This window comes from the organism of the source record quoted next, unplaced genomic scaffold (genome assembly GCF_019419815.1).
Source record: "Pyrus x bretschneideri cultivar Hongxiangsu unplaced genomic scaffold, Pyrus_bretschneideri_v1 Contig1, whole genome shotgun sequence".
Classification (NCBI taxonomy): domain Eukaryota; kingdom Viridiplantae; phylum Streptophyta; class Magnoliopsida; order Rosales; family Rosaceae; genus Pyrus; species Pyrus x bretschneideri.
Window position 1 is genome coordinate 17114800 of NW_025999390.1, and position 21745 is coordinate 17136544.

Below are 21745 nucleotides of genomic sequence, written 5' to 3' on the forward strand. Positions count from 1 at the left end.
TTAACTTTTAACTTTAAACCGAAGATGCTTTTGAAAAAGATGTTTGATTAATTACTTTATTGAAAGGTAAAACGGACTAGACTTGACACTCTCTGAATTTAGACTAGAACTGGTATTAAAACTGTATTTGGAACACGCATGAATGAATCTTTGCCAGAAACATGATGAAATTAATAAAATACATTGTGCCACAAGCTTCGTAAGTATTGTATCGCTTAGTCTCTAGACTATGTGTTAAGCTTAAAATTCATCATATTTAAAGGACGTATGAGGATATAAATATGAGAACTTTAACGAAAAGTTCCTGGTACTGTTCATTTTAATGAAAATCCACAATTTTACATTAAAAAGGTCAATCCTAATACTATTTACTTTATCCTTTATTTTGTGCTTTGTTGTTAAAACTCAAAGTTTTCAAACCATTTTTATTTGTTTTCCTTATAAAGATTACCACATCGAAAATTTGAGGAAACTTACTAGAGTTTATAGGAGTTGAGCTAGTTACTTCTCCTATTGCAAATTGTTTTTAAAATGAAATCTTAACTTAAAGTAATTAAGTTGACTTTCAACATAGATAATGTGAATGCATTACAAGACAACAATACTAATATAAGTGAAATTCATTATATAGACGAATCATTAGTATCACACATCCATTCTTTTTGTGTAGATGTGCATTATTCATTTAAAAAGCGATACCTTAGTTGCTCAAGAATTATATCGTTATTAATTTCATCGGTTAAACCGAATATGAAATCAAAGGCTCCAAGTCTGCTGTCCCGGATTCTACGTCTCGTCTTTTTTTTTTAATTTTTTGACACGTGTCTCTTACTTGATGTCAACATCTAACACTGTTAAGTTTTAATAAAACTAATTAATAAACAAATAAAAACTAAATCCCAGGCATGGAGAGAGCCATTTGACTCCTGTGCTCGTCCGCCTCGCCATCGCAAACCCAGCAAAGAGCAAAGGAGAAAAATTCGAAAATCAAGCTGAAGAAGAAGATGACGATGTGTTGGTGAATAAAGAGACCGGCGAGATCGGTGGCCGGAGCCCACGCGTTTCTGCAATTGGGAGCTAAACGGCCGGTGCTTTTATTTTTTAGTTTGTTTTTTTTCCAGATCTGATCAAATCATGATAGCAATGTTGTGCAATTTTCAAGAGGGCGAGATGCACCTGGGAGAGAAACGGTACGGTGACCTCTAAATCACCGTCCAACAGAACAATTCTCAGTAGAGAGAGATGCACCTCACCAGTGAAAAGTTCAACCGCAAAAATTCTGGGTATCGGGAGTTTTCTTATTTCTTTGAATTTGTTATAATTTATTTTATAAAAAGTAACAGTGTTTTGTGGGTTTAAATTGTAAAACACGTGTCATCAACCTAAACAAAGAGACACCAAGGAGACATGGAATCCGGGACAGCAGACCCAGAGCCGAAATTGAAACACTCTTTATCACTTAAATTATAAACTTATAAAACTATAAATACATATTAACCACATTGTTTATCACAAGCAAGTTCCACAATATAATGACGACGACGACGACGACAACAACAACAACAAAAACAAAAAAAAATTTATCTCACTAAGTGGGGTTGGTTATATGAACCTTAGAACGCTACTTCGCTTAGTTTTGTGCCAAGTCTTCTATTAGCTCCAAATATACTCCATGTCTTTTCTTAGAGTCACCTTCTAAATTTTCCTAGGTCTTCTCTATCCTTTTACTCTAAACCCTAAGTGAGATCCACAATCAAGCATAAAAATAAGTTAACCACCATAACCTAAACTTTCAATCGGACCTGGCTTCTCTACCCTCCCACTTCGCATACACTCCCATCCCCTCCTATTTGTACGGTTACGGTTAAGCCACGTCAACATTTTATTTTACTATTACTTTTTGTCTTATTATCTTTATAAAAAAATCAATATAAAATGTTGACGTGGTTTAACCGTGACCGCATAAAATAAGAGGGGATGAAAGTGTATGAGAAGTGAGAAGACAGAAAAGCCGGGTCCCTTTCAACCAGCTAGCCAACCGCACACTTCACTGTTATGGGATCCTTCAAAAAATCCACCTAGCATGGTTTGAGTGCTTTGGCATGGCCTGGAGAGAGTCCAGAAGTGAGCTAATTACAAAAAGCATGATTAGGCTGGGAATCAAACAAAGACATGTACAGGAAACTCAAAAAAGCAATTGTATGCAAAGACTTGAGCAAGAAGCTTCAAAGAGATTAAAAGCCTCCCTCTGACCACTCGTCATCCCTGTCTGTCATGTATGACATTTCCACACAACTTTACCTTATATTATGCCATTGCGCGCCATTGCCATCCCACTACCACCACCATGCACACACGCAAAGATAAAAAGCCTTCAATCATCACCACCAAAAGCCCCCCTTACCCCTCGATCCCTTCCCATTCCCTCTTCCCCTCAACCAAAATCACAGCTTTCTAAATAAGCCAGTCACAAAAAAGAAAAAAAAAAGGCCTTCTAAATACGCCATGAGAGTGCCCGTTTCTTCTCCACTCAGCAACAACGACAACCAATCTCCCAAGCACAACCCCCAGAGTAATAACCCAAGTGTCAACTTTCACCTCGGTATTTCGAGCCTAGGGGGCTACGAGCCCACCTCGGTTCTCGACCTCCGTCAAAGCCCCAGCCCCGTCTCCGCCGAAAAACCCTCAAAATTTCGGGCATCTCCAACGTGCTGTCCCACTCGAACCATGATCCTCTCGAGTGGGAGGACGAGCAAGTCCTGCACAACTTGGACTGGGACTCAATTATGAGGGACTTCGGATTGCACGACGACAACGTCCCAAATCTCAAGACTTCAATCCCACAATTGAATGCAAACGATCCTCAGATTTCGGAGTACCCGCATCCTCAGCAGTTCGATCCCACCCAGCTCGTCCACTCCGATTACGACATCAATCTCTCCGAAGTGTATTCCTCCCAGAATTGTTACGACCATGTGACGAACGACTTCCATCCATCGGGCAACTGGAACGTAGGGCTTGATTTCATCGAGGAGTTAATCCGCGCCGCTGACTGTTTCGACACGGAAGAGTTGCAACTCGCCCAGGTGATCCTAGACCGTTTGAACCACAGGCTGCGATCCTCCTCCCCGTCGAAACCCGTTGGGAAGCCACTCCAGCGCGCCGCAGTTTATTTCAAGGACGCTCTTCAGTCCCTCCTCAACGGCTCAGACACCGCGGCGCGCGAGTTCACTTCCTGGGCCGACATCGTCCAGACGATCCGCGCCCACAAGGGCTTTTCAGGAATTTCGCCCGTCCCGATGTTCTCTCACTTCACGACAAACCAGGCCCTACTCGAAGCCCTCAACGGCTCCGCCTTCATCCACGTCATCGACTTCGACATCGGCCTGGGCGGCCAGTACGCTTCCCTAATGAAAGAGCTCGCTGAGAAAGCTGACGTGGCAAGCCGAAATAATGGCAATCCGGTCCCACCGGTGCTTCGCATAACCGCCGTCGTGCCCGAGGAGTACGCTGTCGAGACCCGGCTGATTCGGGAGAACCTGTCCCAGTTCGCTCAGGAACTCAAGATTAGGTTCCAGGTCGAGTTCGTCCCCCTCCGTACGTTCGATATGATGTCGTTCAAGGCCGTCAAGTTCATGGACGGAGAGAAGACGGCGGTTCTTCTGTCTCCATACATCCTCCGCCGTCTCAGCTCCCAGAACAACATCTCCGGTTTTCTCGGCAACATGCGCCGCGTGTCGCCAAGCGTCGTTGTGTTCGTCGACGGGGAGGGGATGGGGGATGCCGGAACAACTTCATTCCGGAGGAACTTCATCTCTGGCCTCGAGTTCTTCTCAATCATGCTGGAGTCGCTAGACGCGTCGGTGGCGGCTTCCAGCGACGTGGTGAAGAAGATTGAGACGTATTTGCTGCGGCCGAAGATTCAGGCGACAGTGGAGGCGGCAGGGAGGCGGATTCCGCCGTGGAGGAAGTATTTCAGGGGGCGGGGATGAGGGCGGTGGAGCTGAGCCAGTTTGCGGACTTTCAGGCCCAGTGCTTGTTGGGGAAGGTCCAGGTCAGGGGATTCCACGTGGCGAAACGGCAGGCCGAGTTGGTGCTTTGCTGGCACGATAGGGCCCTGGTTGCCACGTCCGCATGGAGGTGTAATTAGAGGAGCTAATTAACATCAGCAGCGAGCTAGAAAACTAGCTAATATCTATTAAGTAGCCTATACTCTTAACCATTGGGGTTTGGGGTGTAATTATGTGTTAAGTGTTAAGGTAATGATCCCGGCCGACCAATTTGTTTTGTTGGGTTTGGGAGTAGTTTTGCTGTTTTGGTGTATGTTTGGTTCTCGTTGGTTTTCGTTTTGTAACTCGTTTTTTTTTTTTTTTTTTGGGAAGAAACATAAAAGTGAAGCTACGTAAATTATTTGAAATTGTCCCATGGATCACATTTCCTTGTACATAATTAAGTTCTTTTAGTTCCTTTCACGTAGAAGTTAATTGCCCATTTTTACATTTCGAGTTTATTTTTACAAATGAGAAAGTGTTAAATGGCCCGAAGTTTTGATCTCAAAAAGTCACCAAAACACTAAATCAATCTCAACCTATGTGTTCTAAAAAAAATTATTATTATCAAAAGAGAGGAAAATGTGGTAGTAAAAAATTGTCGTCTTCAGTCTTAATGAAATTGTACCTACAAAAATAATCAACACATTTGATCAAGGGCAAAACCACACGTGCACACGTGCCCACAAGATACGGAGGTTGGCCAATGGATCTCCGGTGCCTAAGTAACTCTAGAAAGAGTGAGTGTTTAGGGCTTAAATGCATGGTAAAAGCTTACCAGAAATTGGTGGAGATAAGATATTTATAGGAGACCTAGGGTTAGGGTTTGCCCTACCCATGAAGGCATCAGATTGACCAAGGTGAGTCATTCAGATGGATGAGGAAGGAATAATTCTAAGATATTAATTAAGAGAATATCTTAGAATTATCAAGTAAGTATCCTTGATTCATGGTGATTAGGATTCCTCACTTCTTTAAGTTGTTCTTCAGTCAAAAATGTATTAAAGATAGGGTTTGGTGATTAATCATATCTTTATTGCATTTGACTTTTCCATGTCATGGGCAAATGAGCTTGATGGTGTCGCAGACTGAACTGCGTGTGGGAACATTTGTGTGTCCTGCCCATTTAATGAGTTGTTTACACTTTGTTGGTTTGGATCAAAACGAATTGCTATGGAAGTGCTGTTTGTTGTTTTACACTTTGTGGCTAAAATACTGAAATGTACACTCATTGAGGTATTTTGGTTTCTATATTGCAGCACACACTCCTTAGTGCACACGAAGCCGAGATTGAGTACGCTAGGGCTATGGTCACGAAGACGTTGGGTTCAGGTGAGAATGATTACTATCGATCACACAAGCTTGAAGTCAAATTCTCCTCCGGAGGCATTAAACTCGCCAGTTCATTTTTGCTGATTACAGTTGTTTGCCCTTTCTTGTTTTTAACAGACCAGGCGCCTAATTGAGATATACCAGGGCAGAACGCGATTGAAGATCAGAACAGATTAGAGCAGTACCAGTTTCGGAGTCTGATCACGAGGATTAGTGTTATTACTAAAAGGAGAACTGTTATTGCTTTTCGCATGTATAGTTTTGAAATTCTTCTTTTTCCGGCGGAAGAAAGAGAGAGAAATACACCCCTTGAATTAGGTAGTCTAAATCTTTTGTTTGTCTTTTAATTAGTGAAATCTCTGAAGTAGCACAACAGATTACTAAGAAGAAAAAATAAAAATATCCAAACTGTAGCACTGTGACCTTTTAATGTAAACAATAAGAGTGACGTTATTACACACACTAAAATCGGTCATGCATACTAACAAACTCTATAAAACCGTAAAACGAGTGAATTTCTTATACAATAGTACGTCCTACTTCTATTAACAAGCGTAGGCAACCATCAGTTTTATGCGTCTAAAGGTGAGAACCGAAGAACTACTTGTATTAGAGGTTGTAGTCAGGATGGTTTGTAATGTGGTCCAAATAGAAGCACTCTTAAAGTTAAAAAAGAGTTGCAAAATATCTTGAAAAAAAATTTGGGTATTGGAGAGAGAATAAGGCCTACGAGCTCGAGCCCAAGGCATGTATAGAAAGAGAGAAAATGGGGCACAAGAATCCGAAGCCACACTTCGATTCAAAAACTCGAAATAGCAAATGGAAGTAAATCTACTATACACTCTTTTCCCGATGATACAATAATCTGCATGGCTCCCGGGGTTCCAACTCATCAGCTACATACTTCACAATAAACGTTACCGTTACAGGGAAAAGGGTTTAAAGTGTATAAATTAGTAAGGAAAACAATTTCTCTACGCTCAATCCGAGGAAGGGTCATGGCTTCCCGAGCTCAATCCGAGGAAGGGTCGTGTGGCTTCCCGAGCTCAATCAATCTCTGTTACTACAAAGCAAGACTAATACTCCATCTCAGCTGTTGCCCTCACCACCACCAGGCTGCTGCTCAAGGTTTGCTACCAAATCGGGTCCGCACACTTGTGTCAGTTCTTCCTGTATAGCAGCAAAAAAGACATACTTCATCAAAAGATGGACTACACTCGTGCAACAGACTAGTGAAACTTTTCGCGCAACTTGGATTGCTTTTAACGCATCAAGCTAGGACTCTAATCAGCAAGGATTCTCTCCTGGAACCGGGTAATGGATGGCATACAAGTATAGAATGAACAAAATGCAAGCGTATGAAAACAAACCTTTATATTAGCATTCTCAGATGTAAGTTTCTCGCATTCCTCAGAAAGCCTGTGCAGCTCTTCTCTGAGGCTATGATTCTCATTGCTCAAAGCCTCTACCCTTGCTTGTAGCTCTTCACACTCTGCCTGAAAAACATAAGAAACGGAGGAGCAATTTAGGCATATGAATTGTTTTTGTTCAGGTCTTAGCACATCCTTCTTTAAAACATATCATCCTCCTGTAGCACAGGATGCATATCAAGAAAGGCATATAGAACACGAAATGCCTGCCAACAAGTGTGGAGAAGTACATCTGTACCTGCTTCCGTAATCTTGACCTCCTAGCTGACTCCCTATTTGATTGCTTTCTTTTCTGCCTTTTCAGTTCACGTTCGTCCTGTCAAAATCATGAAAATAAAAAAAAAACATTACGAGGAGCTAAAACTATTACAAAAGGGTTTTTAAGAAATGAATTCATGAGACTTGCACCCCTGCAAAATGTCAATGGAATCCAATTTAAAAGTTGAATGAACAATAAAATTTAAGCGTAATAGTTTTACTAACAAAACCATAAAAGTTGCAAAGAAAAAAAAAAGAAATTCATTCTTATACGCACAAGCACACACACACACAAGTAGTCAGGTTTCTCTTGGCAGAGACAATCTAGCATGTTAGTTTACTCGATTGCTTCATTGGTGCTTCCAGATTGGCAGTCCGGGACCAAACTAAAAACGCCCAACATAACATGCCAAAAGTCTAGACCAATACAGTTTTGCATGGATAATGAGTACAAAATAACAATTTAGAATATAACAGAAAGATCCCTACTTGAATCCAATGCTCAGCACCACCAGCTGATGGAGGACCTGACGGATTTCCTCTCACTTTTGCAGCTCCAGCACCCGCAGAGGATGCATTCCATAAGTCCATTCCGATATTCAGATTAGTTCCAGGCATAGAGACTGGCTTCCCAGGCACTGAAGCCTGAACAAGTGTCCCAGTGCTATTTTGTGCATTTGCCCCTAAAAAGATTAACTGTGAGAAAACCATTTTAGAAAATAGAACATAAGCAGACAGTAGAGCGAACACGATTAATATACCATCCGCAAGCATCTTGTCAAAGCTTCCCTTCTTGTTTGCACCATACTCCTAAAGAGCAATTAGGTATGTTTTCATTAGAAGAAAGAGAATGCATCTTAAGAATTTTGTTAGGTTTAAAAGTCTAAAGATGTTATCTATGTTCAGATGTTGGCAAGCTTAAACTGGCCAATGCTAGTTTTCTAGATGGGTTTTGAAAGATTCCAAACTCTGTTAGCCATTTGAAATAGTTACAAAGATCACCTATAAATAATTAGCCGTAATGCACATACACACCTGATTGTTAGCATTATCATCGCTTCCATCCGATGAACCCTCACTACCACTTTCACCACTATAAAGCAGAAAATTTACATTCAAATAACAAGGCAGTGTCGGTAGAAATTCTTCTTTGGAACAAATGTAAAAAGAAGAGAAAAATCTAAAAATTGTCAAAAGCAAGAATCCAAAGCAAAGATCAGCACACCTTTGCGAAGCGCCATCATTTCCTGAACCTGAAGTTGCTTTTCCACTCTCCACAACCTTGCCACCAGCCAAACATGCAGTTCCTGCAGTTCCCTTGGGTTTTTTGGTTGAAGCCCGCTCTTTCCCGTCAGGACCCTTCCCTTCCAACTCCGGGGTTGGTTGTGGTGCGCCTGGGGTCTACAGAATAATTAAATAAAAGAAATCAGCTGATCAGGTTGAGATCTTCCTAAATAACAGAGTCCATTTTTATCTATGAAGATGACACGCATATGTATGCAAGAGGAATAGCATCATACCATCACCATACTGGGATGAGCATAAACTCCACCTGGAGGATACATGGCCGGATATGGAACTGGAGTTCCATATGGCGGCATCATAGGATGCTGAAAAATTGTAAACAACAAAAATTAAAGTCCACCTATTTCCAAAATATAGAAGACACAAACAAAAAGCAACCGCTCCTAAGGAACATGTATGCCAGTATATCATTCAAAAGTAAAAGACATGTACCTGGGCTCCCCACATATAGGGGTGTGGAGTTGAGGAAGCAACAGTGGAGGCGAAAAAGGGAGGCGGAGTACCTCCAGGACCATAATAAGCCTAAACAAGAAAGTTTGCTGTAAGCTTATTGTCTATCAGGATATGAATGATATCTATATGCTTACTTAAAAAAAAAATTACATATTGATCCAGAATGTATTTTCGTCATGAACCTGCATAGAGCTGGACCAATCGGGATATGAAGGTGTTGTTGGTAATTCCTGCACAATCATCATAAACATAATAAAAACTCGAGCTGGAAAAGGAGTGAGGACGAGAACGGAGGATGGAAGGGAGGGGAAGTACCTGAGGTGTCGAAGCTTGTTTGGAAGGCTTAGAAGGAGTACCCTCTTCCCCTGTCCCCATTTCTATTGCTCAGCAAATACCCCTTTTAGTTCTAATTTTACCAGATCACGTTTAATTCTTCAAAATAATCTATGAAGAACCTGAAGGACACCAAAATTAACAGTCCTCAGATTCACTAATTACATGCTTAAAATTTAGCAGCAACAAAATTACTAATTCAATTAATCAAAAACAAAATTACTTGCTCAATTGTTGAAGAATCACATTCAAATTCTCAAGTATTTACTATTCAAACACACAGATTTGAAACCCAAAGCTACAAAATTTACCCGACAGTGGATTAAATTAAACCTACCCTTTATCCAAATTTAACTAATTTTCCTACCTCAAAGCTCAAAATTCAAAATTTCAATTACAATTAAAGGCTGACAGTAATAAATTAGCAGCAGCAACAGATTGGCTCATGCAAACAACACAGAATTCAAATAAAGCTGAGATTTTTGGCACAAATTGTGGAATACAAACACGAAATCCAAAGGCAATTAAAGATAAATCAGGCCAGGAGACGCGTGATGCGAGAGAATTATATAAGAAGAGAGAAAGGAGCTTGAGAGAGAGAGAGAGAGAGAGAGAGAGAGAGAGACCTGCTTTCATGGCGTTTAGAGAGAGTGAGGTGGAAGTCCAGGTGGAACTGCACTTTATTTAAGATCAACGGCTATGAAATTAGGAATCTAGGGTTTTGGATTTGGAATTTACACCCCAAAACTCTGAAAAGACAAGTGCAAGTGCGTCCACACAGAGAGAGAGAGAGAGAGAGAGAGAGAGTGGAGAGAGGAGAGAGAGGGAGCTGTGTGTGCGTGTCCGTTGGCTGCTGCCTCCTGGGCTTTCAGTTTGTCGTTGTTTAGTTGGGACGGTGAGTTGAGTTTTGGTCTGGGGGAGTGACATGATATGTTGTGTGGGTGCGAGATCCAGTGTGGTGGAGGTGTACCGAAGAGGGGGTTAGGGTTTGGCGGGGGAGACACGCTGCGAGGAAGAGGCGTCCAGCTGTCCACGTTTCACGGGATTAGATCGTGACGGTGCAGAAGCCACGATGACTCATCCTGACAACTACGTTTTTTATTATTTTAATCTTAATTATTATTTTATTTTGTTACTTATATTTTATTAATTTATCTTCTTCTTATCTCTAATCTCCTCTCCTTCCATCCGGTTTCTTCTACTAACTCTCCTTGATTGGCGACCACGTCAGCTTAAAATTGAAAATTTATTATTTATTTATTTATTTTTAGGTGAACAATACTTCCGAATTAACTGCATTTCAGAGTGTAATTTTAAAAATAGATCATGAATTTTCATTTTTTTTATTTTGTACTATAAATGTTGTGTTGCAAGTTTATTTGACTGAATATGAGAGAGAAAGACCGGTGGCAAGAGAGTGAAGAGAGAGATTTAATAAATAAATAAGCTAATAGCAAATACGCGTTGTAGCCATACTCTAATAGGATAATAACTACTAGAGAGAATATTTCAAGAAATCTCTAGATACACTAGGATTTACACAATCACATTCCTATTCTAAATATAACTGCAACATTCCCTCTTGGGTGTGGAAAAACTCAAACAAAACATCGTATTAGATCTTTAGCAGTTAAGGTAGAACAGTTAATGAAGTCAAAACATCGTATTAGATCTTTAGCAGTTAAGGTAGAACAGTTAATGAAGTCGTCGGCACAACAGGCAAATGCGAGTCTCTAATATAAAGAAAGTATGCATCGGTAGTAAAACTCACAAAACTTCATTATGGAAAACCTAAGGCAAGTGAAAACTCATAGACTAAAGAGAAAAGTGAGAAGTATGCATAATGTCTAAAACAAACGTCAACCAGGACAAAAGTAGTGAACTCAACGGAGTATGATCATCCCAGGATGGGTGCCTCATCAAAACCTCGTTAGGTAGCAAAAACCCAGTAGGAAAAATGCTCCTAATCTTAGGAAAAATAGTACATAAAGTTCAATTGAGTATGCTTCAAGATACTCCCCCTGAGTTATACATAACTTCCAAATAAGAGAACTACAAGCAATTCAACTCAAATAATTTACGCATACCAATTCCTTGGACGAGCTTCTGAAAAGTAGACTTGGGCAATGACTTAGTAAAGAGATCGGCCAGGTTGTCCTGGGAACGGATTTGCTTGACTTCAATGTTCTAATGTTGTTGTTGCTATTGAGAATAAAAGAACTTCAGCGTTATATCCCTTGCTCGATACATGCTGCATTGTCTTCAAAGATCGTCGTAGCTAGGTCAATGACAGTAGTAAGACCACTAGTGCTTCGAATATGTTTCATGACTGCTCTCAACCAATAGCACTCACGCGATGCTTCATGCAGGGCGAGGATCTCACCATGGTTCGAAAGAGTCGCAACTAGCGTTTGCTTGGTAGACCTCTAAGATATAGCGGTGTCTCCAATGGTAAAGACATAGCTCGTTTGAGAACGTACCCTATATAGGTCAAACAGATAACTAGCATCTGTGTAACCAACAAGGTGGGAATCAACTCGATGACCGAGGGGGCAGCGGCTCCTCTCGAGGATTCTTAGGTGTAGAACAAACCCATATCTGTCATACCCTTAAGGTAACGAAAAATGTCTTTAACACCATTTTAGTGTCTGCGTGTAGGTGCATTGCTATATCTTGCCAAAAGATTAATAGCAAAGGAGATGTCAGGTCTAGTGCATTAAGTCAAGTACAATAAAGCACAAATTACACTTAGTTATGGAACTTTAGGCTCCAAAATCTCTTCCTCATCCTCCTTAGGATAGAAAGGATCTAGTTTAGCATCTGGAGTCTGAACGACCATACGCGTGACCAATAATCCTTTGATCCACATCGATAGCACATATCCATTTCAGTGAAAGCCGATTAAACGGTAATTTTTCCCTTGTTCTTAAAGTTTAGGGCCTTAAGTGCAAGAGATTGGTGCTTCTGGGTCAAATTTCCTTCCTTTGGTAGGCCTTGGCTCTATTAACTTTGGGCCCATAGGTGGGCTTGCCGCCTATTACTACAGCCACGGTGATTTTTTCGTCATTTGTGGATGCTATAATTGGTCGCATGCGCTTCAGGTGAAGCGTTCAAGCCAATGGGTTGAGCTTGATGATTTTTCATCAAAAGCTGGTTCTGCTTTTCAGTGAGAAGTAAAATAGAGATTTAATATGAAAATTTGGTGAACTTTTGTGCCTTATATTATTACTGCAAAACAATATTGGTGCCATGGAAGGTCGAATAGGTCTTTTCCAGGAGATATGCACCTGTTAAGTCCACTTTACAGAACTTAAACAATGATCGAATTCTACAAACTTCAGAGTTGTATTCATTCACATATTTAAAGTCTTAGAAGTGTAAATGCTGCCAGTCGTGTCTTGCTTCAAGCAAGTAAATGTCTTCTGGTGATTAAAACGATTAGTCAGAGGGTGTATGGGTCCTCCTCAGTGAGGTACTCAATCTGCAGTGCATCATAGATATGTCTTTGAATGAAGATCATTGTAGTAGCTTTCTGAGCTTTATCAACGGGGTTGGCGTCAGTAGGTTCCTCGATGGTGGCTCTAATACCCTTTGCAGTAAGATTGAGCTTCACGTCTTGAACCCACTTCTGGCAGTTTCTTCCAGATACTTCCAGAGTATTGAAATCGAGCTTGTTCAAGTTCAACATATCCCTAAAACAAAGGGTACAATAAAACGTGGTTAGAAATACACTTCTGGCAGAGTGAACCCACTTCTAGGTAGGGTACAATAAATCGAGCTTGTTCCAGAGTGAACCCACTTCTGGCAGTTTCTATAGAAATACATCGTAGAACATTGGGGTTCTATAGACATGTATTGGTTTAATTTAAACATGAAAGCTACAGGTTTCATGTGGTCAGTTTTAAATGAAAACTTCGGGTTTCAAAGGCACTAAATATGAAACTACAGACTCAATTTAGTTTTATGAACAATTAGTTCATAAAGTAGAGGTTCCTGCAAGAACATAGAATGCAACATGCTGATTTAAGTGTAGTGGATTTGAGTTACTTCGAAACTCAAGTGTGAGAGCTTTGGGACTATGAAAGGATGTCAATGGTTCAAAGTAGAAAAATAAATTATTGAATCGTTAATGTCCAAAAGTGATCTTCAGGTCAATAATTTTGGATTAATTATCAAATTAATAGACTGCATGTCATTTTTAATTAATTCAATAGATCGAGACCAAACAGGGTCGATTGTGGAAGCAAAATAATGACAGACATGTCATATTAACTTCGGTTAGTGATAAACCAAGTGATAATTAAATTAGAATTAATTGGTGCAACCCAAAGTACCCAAAAAAAAAAAATATTTGGGTATGAGTTATAATGTGGGCATGCAAAAATTGGCATTGAATCGAAAGAAAGGACTCGGCCCAGCCAAAAAATAGGGACGCGAGGACAAGCCGTGTAGTTCGGCTGTAGGTTATTGGGCCTCGGGAGGGCTGCAGGCCTCTGGGTCGTGTGGTATGGGTGAGCTTAGCAGCAAGTGCTGCTAGTTTGGGCAAAAAACAAGGCACATGTGCAGGCCGAGCGTGTGCTAGCCTACATGTTGGTGCATGGAAGCCCAACCGAGGCTGGGTTTTGGGTTTTTAGGCTGGGGCAAGTCAAGCCCAGCAGCGCAAAGGTTGCTGGCGAGTTGGGCCAAGGCATAGGCGAAGCCCAACAAGAACAGGTTTGTTGCCGGCAGGCCTAGGCACGGGATAAAAGGTCCAGCAGCTCTGGGCTACTGATGTTAGGCCAAGGATGCATAAGATAGGTCCAAGAAAGCTTTAGGCCTTCTCGAGTTGGGCTGGGGCTGCAGACCCGTGAGTACCCTTGCCTTGGGTTGTCTTATGTGGGCAGTAAAGCCTAAAGGGCTGCTGCCGTGTGGTCCAAGATGTCAAATGACGCCATTCCCATTTTTGCTTTATATGGATGGGCTACAGGCCAGCTGCAGTGGTCGACAATGGTGCCTACGGTGGCATGGCATCGAGCCACAACCATGCCGTATAATTCCCAGTTTTTTTTTTTGACTTTTCCAGGGTTTTAAGAACACTAAATTGCTTCTAATTTATTTATATATCGGAATGAAAATATAAATATAGGGGTTTATGCATCATGGGGAATGCTCTCATGCTTCGTGGACGTTTCAAATATCTTACTTTATTTTAAGCGTACCTGATTAGCAAAAAACAAGTAAAAACCTTTAAATTTTGTAGAAGAAAGCCTCCTCCTACGATCCTTCAGTTCCTTAACTTCTGGTAAGATCATGCTGATAACGTGTCATAAGCCTATTTGATTGAACTATTTTTAGGACTAAAGAAGGAAAGAGGCTGGAGGCAAGAAAGAGAAGAGAGAGATTTAATTGTGAGATGTGTGTTGTATCACCCCATTGTGCCTTTATTTATAGTAGTATGATACGTTAAATCCTTATCCTAACATGATTACAACTCTAATAGAATAATAACTACTAAAGGAATATTCCAAGATATCCCTAGATACACTAGGATTTACATAATCACATTCATATTCTAAATATGACTGCAACATGTTGGAATGATTTCAATTCATGTTTTCATATGAATTGATTTTTTGTTAATTTATTAAATTGACAAAATTTAGAATCTCATGACCTGTTTTGAAAATCACCTCAAACTTAAAAAGTGTGAAATAATAAGACCAAATACTTATGACGCACTTTCTCAATTTTATTTTCCTCTCTTTACTTGCCAAAAAATTATTATTACATGATGTACTGGATAAATAAAACTTGGCTTTTTTCTCAAGATTTTTTGTGACTGGTTCACAGAACTTATGATCAAAACCGTTCTTATGATAAATCATTATGTAAATATCATTTCTGCAAAAAATTAATTGAAAATAAGACGGTTTAGTCAATCAACTGCAGAAAATAGATACACGGTTCGTAATTCTTTTACCGAATTATTCTCTCTATTTTTATACAATTTGATGACTCAAAGATCTCATATTTTATTAACTTTTTGCAGAGCTTATCTTTACATAGTAATTTTAAAATATGAACAATTTGATCATAAGTATCAAATTTGATGAATTGCTCATGAAGTATCTTGAGAAGAAACTCATGCTCGATCTTAAGAAGCCAGTTGTTCACATAAATAAAACTTACATGTGAGGCCAAAAATTTCAAAGAGTAGAGGATGTTAGGAAATTCCTTTTTTTTTTTTTTTTTTTTTTGAAAAATTGTTGGCGCATTTTTGTATTTCAAACAGTAATTGACATCTTATATGACTCAAAACTTCACGAATATAAGATCTAAGAGCTGTCATAACTTGATTACAATTGTTTGACTAATAACTTCTCAATTTTTTTGTGTAAAATATGATTATCGTATTGTTGGATTGAAATATGTGTTGATCAACTCGTGTTCATATATGAACATGACACAATTATAAATGCGTAAACATAAAAATGATCGATATTTATTCCTACGCATAGCATATAATATAACGATGTATTGTATTGTATTGAATTCAATCAAATTATAACAAGTGTTAGGACTTTCTACTTCCAACGCACACGTTTTCTGAATTCAATTGTTGGGTCGGTTTCAAAATGGCCCCCCAGTTTGGATTTTGAGTTGGATTCTTGAATTCAAAGCCACTTCTGGGTCTGGAACTAGGGTTAAGAGCAGTAACTTGCAATTTAATCCATCCTCAACATTTTAGCATGCCACACGGTGTGTATTAGCCTATTAGGATAACATTCTAATTACGAATTTGACACTTTCTTTTTTTCTTTTTTTTTTTTCGTACCATTCACGATACTCTATATTTCTACTTCCATACAATACATACCATGCACGATACTCTATCTTTCTATTTTCATACCATACATGATATTTTATCTACCATGTTCGTATCATGCACAAACACTAAATACGTGCAAACGCTTGTGTATCTTCTTTACCGTATAAAGTCTACTTCTGAAAACATTTTGAACTCTTAAGTCATTTGGACACCCAAAATAGGTCTTTACAAAATTCGCAATGATGTGAATCTGTGATGAGTTAGTCAACATATAAGATAACACCACTAAGCCGCCCACAAGAAAAAGGGCAGCAAAATCCTTATCTGAAACCCTACTTTCCACCCAAAATTTGTACACCGACAAGAAAGTGAAGTAATTTCATCAGAACCAGCAATTCAACCATCAGAAAAAAAGAGTCACTGTGACTGATCACATTAACAATTCATTACCAAAATCTGAGATTGCTTGAGAAGCAAGCCAGCTTTGGAGAAATATCCGACTGCCAAAACAACTACAAACTTCTTTTTTGTTTCTTTCAAAGCTTTGTATCCTACTCTCTATCTAATAATATTCTACGGGGTTCCTACCACGATGTATCTGTACAGTTGCTTGTAACACAAGTTACAGAACAACAGTTCAGCTCAGAATCCCTGGCTGTGTCTACCCTAATCAATATACCTGTGGTTCTACTGTGTATCCTACAAAACTTTAGCAAATAACCGATTACTCATGCACTGCTACAGGTCGACAGCAAAAGAAGAAGAAACTTGATCTGCACGTCTTTCGCCTTTTAACTTTCTTTTTCTCTTCGGACTTGTCATTCGCATGGACTCTGGGAGGCTCTTCTTCCTTCAAGTTGCTGTCTTGAGGTTCAGATTCCGGCACATTGACTGCTGGAGGTTCCAACTCAGCCGCACACAGTTGTTTGTGGTAGTTGGAAAGATGGCTTGTGATCTCCATGAACTCAGGTCGGATCTTTGGGTCGTCGGCCCAACAGGACTCCAGGAGTGGAATAAGATCTTGAGGAATGTCGTCCAGCTCTGGCCGTATTTTCTGAAAGCACGAAGGGAAGTCATCCACCAACAGTCATTTAACTTCAGAAAATAGTTTTTTCATGTTACACTCAGTCCATCCCCAGCAAAATCAAACTCAAACTCAAAAAAATTTCAATCCAAAACGTCAGCTAGCATACAATGTTGTTAGTCATCTCAAGGCAGCTCAAAACAATCAAGCACCATAAAATAGAAGTCAACAAAAATTTAAAAGATAATAGATATGAAGCATTCAAGGACTTTCAATAGCTATTCGATAGATTTTCGGGTTTCTGTTCTATCCGTTTCTGTTTGAATGTCATTCGTAGGACTTACGTTCGCTGCTGCATATGCAACTATTATATTAGTCCGTCCGGAGAAAGGAGTTTGGTTTATGATCAGTTCCCATAGAACTATCGAGAAGCTGTACACGTCAGCCTTGTGATTGTATTCCTTCTTTGATCCTTTCGGAACTGGCTCTGTGCTGAATAGCTATTCAGATAATAAGAAAAATAAAATTAGCCATATTATGAATATACGTATGTGTGTGCGACTACGTGTGTGTGTGTAAATATATTTTGCAGTATATGCATGAATAATGAAGGAAGAACAACAAAAAAAAGTGCACCTCGGGAGCCATCCATCTGTAAGTGCCCGCCTCCGAGGTCATGGCCCCGGATATTTCTTCTCTAGCGTGGCCGAAGTCAGCCACCTTTATCATGTTCAGGTCTTCTGTAAGAAGCAGGTTGGCTGGGGAAAGAAGAAGAGTATCAGTTAGAACTAAATTCCTCTGGTAAATGATGTTTCAACCCTAACGTTCAAGAATTAGAACTGAGATGAGTATGCAAAAGCAAAAGAAAGCACGACGAATTTACCAATGCATTTCTAGCAAATGTTCAAAACTAAAAATGAGTAAATGTTTTTGTGGATCAACAAATGAACTCATTTACAGTTATAACTTATAAGTGGGACATGTAGCCAAGCGAAACGCCTGATCAGTTGGTCCTCTTTTCAAAGTAAACTAAAACAACTAGAACAAAAGGGAAGTACAAGGAAAATGAAAAATAACCTGGTTTCAGGTCACGGTGGATGATGCCATTTGCATGCAAGTATTCCATAGCTCGACAGACATCCATTGCAAAACTTATTGAACACTTGAGATCAGGTGTTCTGGGGCGCCGTTCCCATAGGTACTTCTGGAGGTTACCTCCTCTCAGAAGCTCAGTAAGAATTATCATCGAAGGTTCAAAGCATGCGCCTACGAACTATTTCAGAGCATTGATTTTTATGAGTATATGCACTAGGGGCATTGACCATGAAAATACACACATCAGAAAAATGAGTATTGTAAACTGATTGAATACGTTACGCTGATACAAATCTAGATATATTTAGAGGGTGAAGGATAGTAAAACTGAAAGATATAAAAACCAAAAACTTAAAATCTTATTCATTAAATGGAGCTACATCCATCATAGTTTAAATTACTTGTGCAACCAGCTTGCTGAAGTTAACAGGATCGTAAATTGAATGCTAATTTAGGAACAGAAACGCAGTGATTTCATTTCCTCAGGCCACAATTTCATCTGACCTGGATATAAATATTGAAGAAATATATTTCTTGAAACCAAAGCTAAGAATAGTATAGAACTCATACCATACAAAAGAAAAGTCCCTTGCAAAGGGAGAATGATTTCCCAGAAATGACGAGGGTAGATAATATATTAATAAACAATGCAGGCCTAAGAAGAAATAAGAGGAATGGGCACCATACCTTGACAATATTGTCATGTTTCACCTTCGAAAGCATTGATACTTCCCGGTGAAACTTTTCTTGACGATCAAGACTAACATATTTTGTTTTGGGTGGCCGTATAATTTTTACAGCAACAGGCTTGGATTGGTACCTAGAAACATAATTTTGAAAGCTTCAGCAGTCTAAAATCCAGGACATAAAATTCCTCAGCATAGAACAACACATAGATTATGACTTACATACACAAAAAGAACATATGATCGATTTATTACATTTAGCATACAAGTAAGATGTCATCTCATATTAATAGATTTCACAAAATTAACCCCGCCACAAACATCTAATGTTGCCATTGATCATTAATGCTTTTCATGCATGGCAACAAAGGGATAAAGTTTCTGTAAATGACATCTACGCCGGACTGCTTGCTTGCCCAGGAATTAACCTTCAGGTATAATAAATAGGATAACTAGGAAACAAACTATGTCAATGAATCTTTGAAAAGGCCTGGCCAAGAACTTTTACATTCCGATCAACGCAGGGCAACTTCACTTCTATGATTCAAAATAATTACCCTGACAGGCTATATTTATAAATTGTCTTTTCGTGCATAAATTACACTAACCTTGCAAACACTACACATCCCAATTCTCTTCGACCATCTCTCATTTTCCACCTGTTCAGAAGACTTTCCCTAAACCTGTTGATTCTCTAACATGTCTTTATATCTAAATCTGATACTGTAAAGAATAATCTGGTCTCAACTGATATCACATCACCAAAGTCCAAATATCAGACTATAATTCTATCTGTCCTTGACCTGCCTAAAACTGTCGATTTCTTTACTAATTTTTATATCTAAACTTAAAAATCCAACAGTAATCTGGTCTCCTTAACTGATTATTAACGATGATAGCTCGTGAAGGGGTAAGAAAACGTTTTTATCCTGAGAGGAGTTCAAATGTGAGAAAGAAAAATACAAAAAAGGATCTATGCTTAAACAGTTCCACTGTATATGCTTAGGTGTACCCTAGTAATCAGGTGATCCAAAGAATTAAATGAAAAAAAGTTATACGATCCAGAGGAGTAAAGGAACAATGTGGATGATCTAAATGATTGAAGGGACAATCGAACCAATGGCTTCTAGGACCCCCCTCACCACCCCATCTCCCAATCCCCAGGCTACTGAAACAAAAAGAGGGCAGTGCCTCCAAATTAAAAATGGGAGAATACCTGCCATATATAACCAATGATTTCCCATTTGCAACCTACCACACATAATTACGTATCTCCCTATCTAATGTACTATCGCTAGAGTAATTCATTAAAGAACTCATCTTACATGAGACCACTAGTCGCGACAGCCTGATGTCTTGCAGACAAATATGGGAGGACTCGCCTGCTATTGCAATTACAACTAAACCGAACCTATCATAATGAAATTTTCTATTCATCCTAAACCGTAAACCCTCTTAAGCTAACAAATGAATAGACTCCAAATGCAGAATGTCAACATCCCATTTTGAAGCATTCACAATCGCGATCAGTTGAATCTACATTTACGAAAATTTATCCCTTCTAAGCTTAATAATAAATGTACTTCCAAATCCAGAGTGATCAGATCAACTTTGGAGCATTTATCGAAAGCAGTTAAAGCCGATGATCTCTCTCAGTAACGATTATCATCAATGCTATACTTTATATGTGTTCTCCTAGTAAAGACCGTAATCAAAATCTAACAAACATTGATATCAGATTACTCCCTGAAGTAACCCTCCAGTTCAAAATTTAATGAAGATTCAAAATGATTCCACATTAACATTATACGACAAATGTACCAATGGCAGAGACTTCAACTCCAAAACCTAGATTCACTTTCCACCTGAAAAGGGTTTATCAATTATGAGAACCACAACTCCAAGATCGCCTAGAAAGAGGAACTTGGCAGAGGTAGTACTCGGCATCTGGCTCACCTGCAAAAATGAATTTTTTTTAAAGGGCTCTTCCCACACTCACTAAGCCGGAAAATTTTCCAAGTTTGATCCTTTGCCATGGATGGAAAAAGAAATCCTGATATAGATAGTGTTCAGTGGAATAAAAATCAACACTTGCCGCCATAAACCCTCAAAAGGGTTTAACGGAAAAATAAACCCCGATTTTGAAGACTAACACAACTCAAACACCAAAGCAAAGCAAAAACACCAACTCAAACAAACCAGCACCTGAAAAAAGCACCACAATTCAAGAACATACAAACAATGTGAGCAACCTAAATCAAGAAGCAAAACCCAAGGATAAAAATAACACAAAGCAAACAGATACAGAGAAGAAAAGTGTTAACGGGACCCACAATCCCTCATAAACAATAGCTCCACGCCCTTCTCCGAGCACAGAACCAATCTTGATGCAGCTCGGGTCAATCAGAATGCTGGGGTCGAATTTGAAGGCGGAGCTGGCCTTCCCCGCCGCAGCTCCCTTCCCCTCGCCGCCGCTTCCTGTGTTTTCAGCAGGGTCTTTCGTGTACAGGTCGATGAACACGCTTTCCTCTCCCTCCATTGGTGACACCCCCAGTACTACTTCTGCTGCTATTTGCATTTTGCTCAAAGATAGTTAGAGAGAGAAAGCTAGAGAGAGAGAAAGGAAGCGATAAAGACAGAGTCCAAGAAAGTGGGTTTTTGGGAGAATTAAAAACCAAATTATATAGTCGAAAAATTAACACCCGAAAATCATATAAATGGAAAAATTATGTGTCAATTTAAATGCTGTGCGAGAAATGCGAGGGAAAACTTAGCAAACCTCTCCCGCATTTTTGGGAAAAAAAATTAAATAATTAAATTTCGGGAGCTTCGATTCGCTGCGGGGCCGTCGCGTGGGGTTGGGTTTCAGGTTGCCGCGTCGACAAGGAGGCGATTTTTTGTGGGTCCAGCCCCGTTTCTTTCTGTTTTCGGTTTCGTTGGATAAGACTTGGGGCCGGTGTTTTACTCATGGA

General features: G+C 39.6%; 3 protein-coding genes across 5 annotated transcripts; 1 reads left to right on the forward strand and 2 right to left on the reverse strand.

Annotated features, from left to right (window-relative positions):
• The first annotated feature begins 2202 nt into the window (after positions 1 to 2202).
• LOC103963184 (scarecrow-like protein 15) lies at positions 2203 to 4491 on the forward strand. Its single transcript, XM_048589496.1, is given in 3 exon segments — positions 2203 to 2691; positions 2694 to 3969; positions 3972 to 4491. Coding segments are annotated over 3 exon segments (1641 nt in total). The 5' UTR covers positions 2203 to 2505; the 3' UTR covers positions 4151 to 4491.
• Positions 4492 to 6148: 1657 nt separating this feature from the next.
• Positions 6149 to 10071, reverse strand: LOC103963183 (G-box-binding factor 1). 3 transcript variants are annotated; one of them, XM_009375960.3, is made up of 12 exons: positions 9787 to 10071; positions 9143 to 9282; positions 9010 to 9057; positions 8807 to 8896; positions 8590 to 8679; positions 8295 to 8470; positions 8105 to 8162; positions 7831 to 7879; positions 7559 to 7752; positions 7050 to 7127; positions 6752 to 6877; positions 6149 to 6551 (listed from the first exon to the last, which is right to left on the reverse strand). In XM_009375960.3, the coding sequence occupies exons 2-12, from the start codon at positions 9200 to 9202 to the stop codon at positions 6471 to 6473; spliced, it is 1050 nt and encodes a 349-aa protein (XP_009374235.1). In that variant the 5' UTR covers positions 9203 to 9282; positions 9787 to 10071; the 3' UTR covers positions 6149 to 6470. The 3 variants fall into 3 exon arrangements, with proteins under 3 accessions (XP_009374235.1, XP_018506909.1, XP_018506911.1); XM_018651393.2 differs by lacking the exon at positions 9787 to 10071 and having other exon boundaries at positions 9143 to 9750; XM_018651395.2 differs by lacking the exon at positions 9787 to 10071 and having other exon boundaries at positions 8978 to 9057; positions 9143 to 9191.
• Positions 10072 to 16371: 6300 nt separating this feature from the next.
• On the reverse strand, positions 16372 to 21745 carry LOC103963188 (serine/threonine-protein kinase STY13-like). Its single transcript, XM_048589512.1, has 6 exons — positions 21107 to 21745; positions 18775 to 18907; positions 18070 to 18265; positions 17629 to 17750; positions 17337 to 17492; positions 16372 to 17022 (listed from the first exon to the last, which is right to left on the reverse strand). Exons 1-6 carry the CDS (start codon positions 21349 to 21351, stop codon positions 16693 to 16695), a joined length of 1182 nt encoding a protein of 393 aa, XP_048445469.1. The 5' UTR covers positions 21352 to 21745; the 3' UTR covers positions 16372 to 16692.